The 4,116-nt window shown below is 45.2% G+C and overlaps 1 protein-coding gene across 1 annotated transcript in view; it reads right to left on the bottom strand.

The window, feature by feature from the left end:
- Positions 1 to 1,383: 1,383 nt before the first annotated feature.
- LOC120064827 (inter-alpha-trypsin inhibitor heavy chain H3-like) overlaps positions 1,384 to 4,116 on the bottom strand; it is a 47,181-nt gene continuing 44,448 nt past the window's right edge. The window contains exons 21-22 of the mRNA XM_039015424.1: positions 2,070 to 2,151; positions 1,384 to 1,738 (exon numbers count right to left, since the gene is read on the bottom strand). Coding sequence (XP_038871352.1) covers positions 1,624 to 1,738; positions 2,070 to 2,151 — 197 coding nt within the window. The 3' untranslated portion in view covers positions 1,384 to 1,623. The remainder of the gene's footprint in view (positions 1,739 to 2,069; positions 2,152 to 4,116) is intronic.

Raw genomic sequence — 4,116 nt, 5'->3', positions numbered from 1 at the left:
GGTGATTGTCTCTCAACCATGGCATGATCCCTCCCCTCTGTGTCCTTGTCCAGCCCCCCCCCCGGTGTCCGTGTCCTTGTCCAGCCCCCCCCCCCCCCCCCCCCGAAAGACACACACACTCTCACACACTCTCTCTCTCTCACACACATAAACAACACCCATACTCCCGAGTTTGGCGCAGCGGTCGAAGGCATTGCATCTCAGTGCTAGATGCGTCACTACAGACCCGTGTTCAATTCCAGGCTGTATCACAACGGGCCGTGATTGGAAGTCCCATAGGGTGGCGCACAATTGGCCCAGCGTCATCCGGGTTTGGCCGGAGTAGGCCGTCATTGTGAAATAAGAATTTGTTCTTAACTGATTTGCCTAGTTAAAAAAAAATGTTAAATGAAAAACACACACATTACAACCCAAAAAGCAGTGACATAAAACCCATGGTAATAGACAAGGCAACGCAGCAGTAATATCCAGCAGGAACCCTACTTGTTTATTGTGGTAAAACTTTAACTAATGTACCCAGACGGATCAAAGTCTATATCCTTGGCTGTGTGTGTGTGTTATCAGTTAGGTATAAATCCAATGTAAAGCCTGTCAAGCATGTGTCTGTCTGTTAACATACTGTACGCTTAGTCATGTCAAGACCCACAGAAGAGTCTACAATTAGATTGTAGATTTAGTGAAAATATCAGTGATACTGTACGTAGTGGTTCAAGGCACAGTTTTCCTGTTCAGTTTGTTTCCTTCAGCAGGGTGTCCTGTAAAATGTATTAGTCACCTTACTTCAAGAGAACCATTACAGAAATGCATTCCTGGATTGCTTAATAGCTTTTCCCTGGTGGCGATGATACACACATGACTTCTAAGATCATACAATACACAGCTGACAAAATTATGGTTAGCTGTAAATAGAGAATGTTTAATGTCCATGCTATGAACATGGTGACCCACCACCTCCCAGACCCACCCAGTGCAAACAGCCATTGACCTCACAGTGTAAACGGAAGTTAGAGAGTGAAAAATGAATGCAAATGCAGACACACAATAGGCTTGTGTGTGTGTGTTTGTGTGTTTGTGTGTTTGTGCGTGTGTGTGTGTGTGTGTGTATGCATGTGAGTGGGTGTGTGTGTGTGTGTGTGTGTGTGTGTGTGTGTGTGTGTGTGTGTGTGTGTGTGTATGTGTGTGTGAGTGTGTGTGTGTGTGTGTGTGTGTGTGTGTGTGTGTGTGTGTGTGTGTGTGTGTGTGTGTGTGTGTGTGTGTGTGCGCATACAGTATGTGAGTGTGTGCTTGTGTATGTGTGTGAGAGAGAGAGAGAGAGAGAGTGTGTATGTGTGTTCATGGTGCCAATTCTGTTTTGTTCTATATTGATCCTTAGCTTGAGTTTAGTCACAAATACATTATTTATTGAAGAGTGTGGAATGCAACACAAAAGTTGTCACTGTTCAAAAAATGATACATTTATTCAACAATGAATATGTTACAGGAGAATTTAGCTGTGTTATTATGTGAACTCGTTGGACTCTATAAAGAAACCTCAGGCTTTATTGTTTCTCTTCTTAATTCTAGAACAGAATTACTGTATGTATAGTGTTGATTAGTTGGTGATGGGAGCAACTACATGGTCAGTTAGAGTTGTGTGACGGTGAAGTCAGCTAGCTCCCCCTGTAGGGCAGACTGAAGAGGCAGCAACCAGCATGCCACGGTGGGGGCAGAGCGAACGCTGAGATCCACAGCAGAGTCCCTACAACACACACACACACACACACACACACACACACACACACACACACACACACACACACACACACACACACACACACACACACACACACACACACACACACACACACACACACACACACACAACAAGGTTCTTAGCATAAACAGAACACTCCAGTTTCCCTAACTATTCTCACAGAACTATACAATCAAACATAATCATCAAAATATAAACTCAATAAATACACTAAAGACACATTATTGCTGAAGATACACAGTAGTAACACACACAACCTATGAACAGTCAAGATCACTATACACACAGTTAGTTTCTGATAGACAGTTGATCTTACCTGGAGACTTCTACTTCTTTGTCCTGAATCTTCAGTTTCATTGTTGTCCCCTGGACCTCTTCATAGGCAACAGGTGGACGGGCTGTAAAACACAGTACAAATACTGTCACCATGAATCAAATGGACAGTATGAGCAGGTGGTCCTCTGTAGCTCTAATCAAATCAAATCAAATGTTATTGGTCACATACACATGTGACACACAGGTGTTAATGCGAGTGTAGCGAAATGCTTGTGCTTCTAGTTCCGACCATGCAGTAATATCTAACAAGTAATCTAACAATTTCACAATAACTACCTTTTACACACAAGTGTAAAGGGAATTAATAAGAATATGTACATATAAATATATGGATGAGCGATGGCCGAACGGCATAGGCAAGATGCAGTAGATGGTATAGAGTACAGTATATACATATGAGATGAGTAATGTAGTGTATGTAAACATTATATAAAGTACCATTGTTTAAAGTGGCTAGTGATACATTTATTACATCCAATTTTGTATTATTAAGTGGCTAGAGATTTGAGTCAGTATGTTGGCAGCAGCCACTCAATGTTAGTGATGGCTGTTTCACAGTCTGATGGCCTTGAGGTAGAACCTGTTTTTCAGTCTCTCGGTCCCAGCTTTGATGCACCTGTACTGACCTCGCCTTCTAGATGATAGCGGGGTGAACAGGCAGTGGCTCAGGTGGTTGTTGTCCTTGATGATCTTTTTGGCCTTCCTGTGACATCGGGTGGTGTAGGTGTCCTGGAAGGCAGGTAGTTTGCCCCCCGGTGATGCGTTGTGCAGACCTCACCACCCTCTGAAGAGCCTTATGGTTGTGGGTTGAGCAGTTGCCGTACTAGGCGGTGATACAGCCCGACAGGATGCTCTCAATTGTGCATCTGTAAAAATTTGTGAGTGTTTTTGGTGAAAATACAAATTTATTCAGCCTCCTGAGGTTGAAGAGGCGCTGTTGCGCCTTCTTCACCACGCTGTCTGTGTGGGTGGACCATTTCAGTTTGTCCGTGATGTGTACGCAGAGGAACTTAAAACTTTCCACCTTCTCCACTACTGTCCCGTCGATGTGGATACTGGGGTGCTCCCTCTGTTGTTTCCTGAAGTCCACGATCATCTCCTTTGTTTTGTTGACATTGAGTGTGAGGTTATTTTCCTGACACCACACTCCGAGGGCCTTCACCTCCTCCCTGTAGGCCGTCTTGTTGTTGTTGGTAATCAAGCCTACCACTGTAGTGTCGTCTGCAAAATTGATGATTGAGTTGGAGGCGTGCATGGCCACGCAGTCATGGGTGAAAACGGAGTACAGGAGAGGGCTGAGAACGCACCCTTGTGGGGCCCCAGTGTTGAGGATCAGCGGGGTGGAGATGTTGCTTCCTACCCTCACCACCTGTGGGCGTCCCATCAGGAAGTCCAGGACCCAGTTGAACAGGGTGGGGTCGAGACCCAGGGTCTTGAGCTTAATGAAAAGTTTGGAGGGTACTATGGTGTTAAATGCTGAGCTGTAGTCGATGAACAGCATTCTTACATAGGTATTCCTCTTGTCCAGATGGGTTAGGGCAGTGTGCAGTGTGATTGCAATTGCGTCGTCTGTGGACCTATAGGGGCAGTAAGCAAATTGGAGTGGGTCTAGGGTGTCAGGTAGGGTGGAGGTGATATGGTCCTTCCCTAGTCTCTCAAAGCACTTCATGATGACGGAAGTGAGTGCTGCAGGGCGATAGTCGTTTAGCTCAGTTACCTTAGCTTTCTTGGGAACAGGAACAATTTTGGCCCTCTTGAAGCATGTGGGAACAGCAGACTGGGATAGGGATTGATTGCCAACTGACATTTACTCCTCAGGTGCTGACTTGCTGCACCCTCGACAACTACTGTGATTATTATTATTTGACCATGCTGGTCATTTATGAACATTTGAACATCTTGGCCATGTTCTGTTATAATCTCCACCCGGCACAGCCAGAAGAGGACTGGCCACCCCTCATAGCCTGGTTCCTCTCTAGGTTTCTTCCTAGGTTTTGGCCTTTCTAGGGAGTTTTTCCTAGCCACCG

This window comes from Salvelinus namaycush, chromosome 20, assembly GCF_016432855.1.
Source record: "Salvelinus namaycush isolate Seneca chromosome 20, SaNama_1.0, whole genome shotgun sequence".
NCBI lineage: Eukaryota > Metazoa > Chordata > Actinopteri > Salmoniformes > Salmonidae > Salvelinus > Salvelinus namaycush.
Note: the sequence above shows the minus strand (reverse complement) of the source record. Positions and strands in the feature narration are given on the sequence as shown.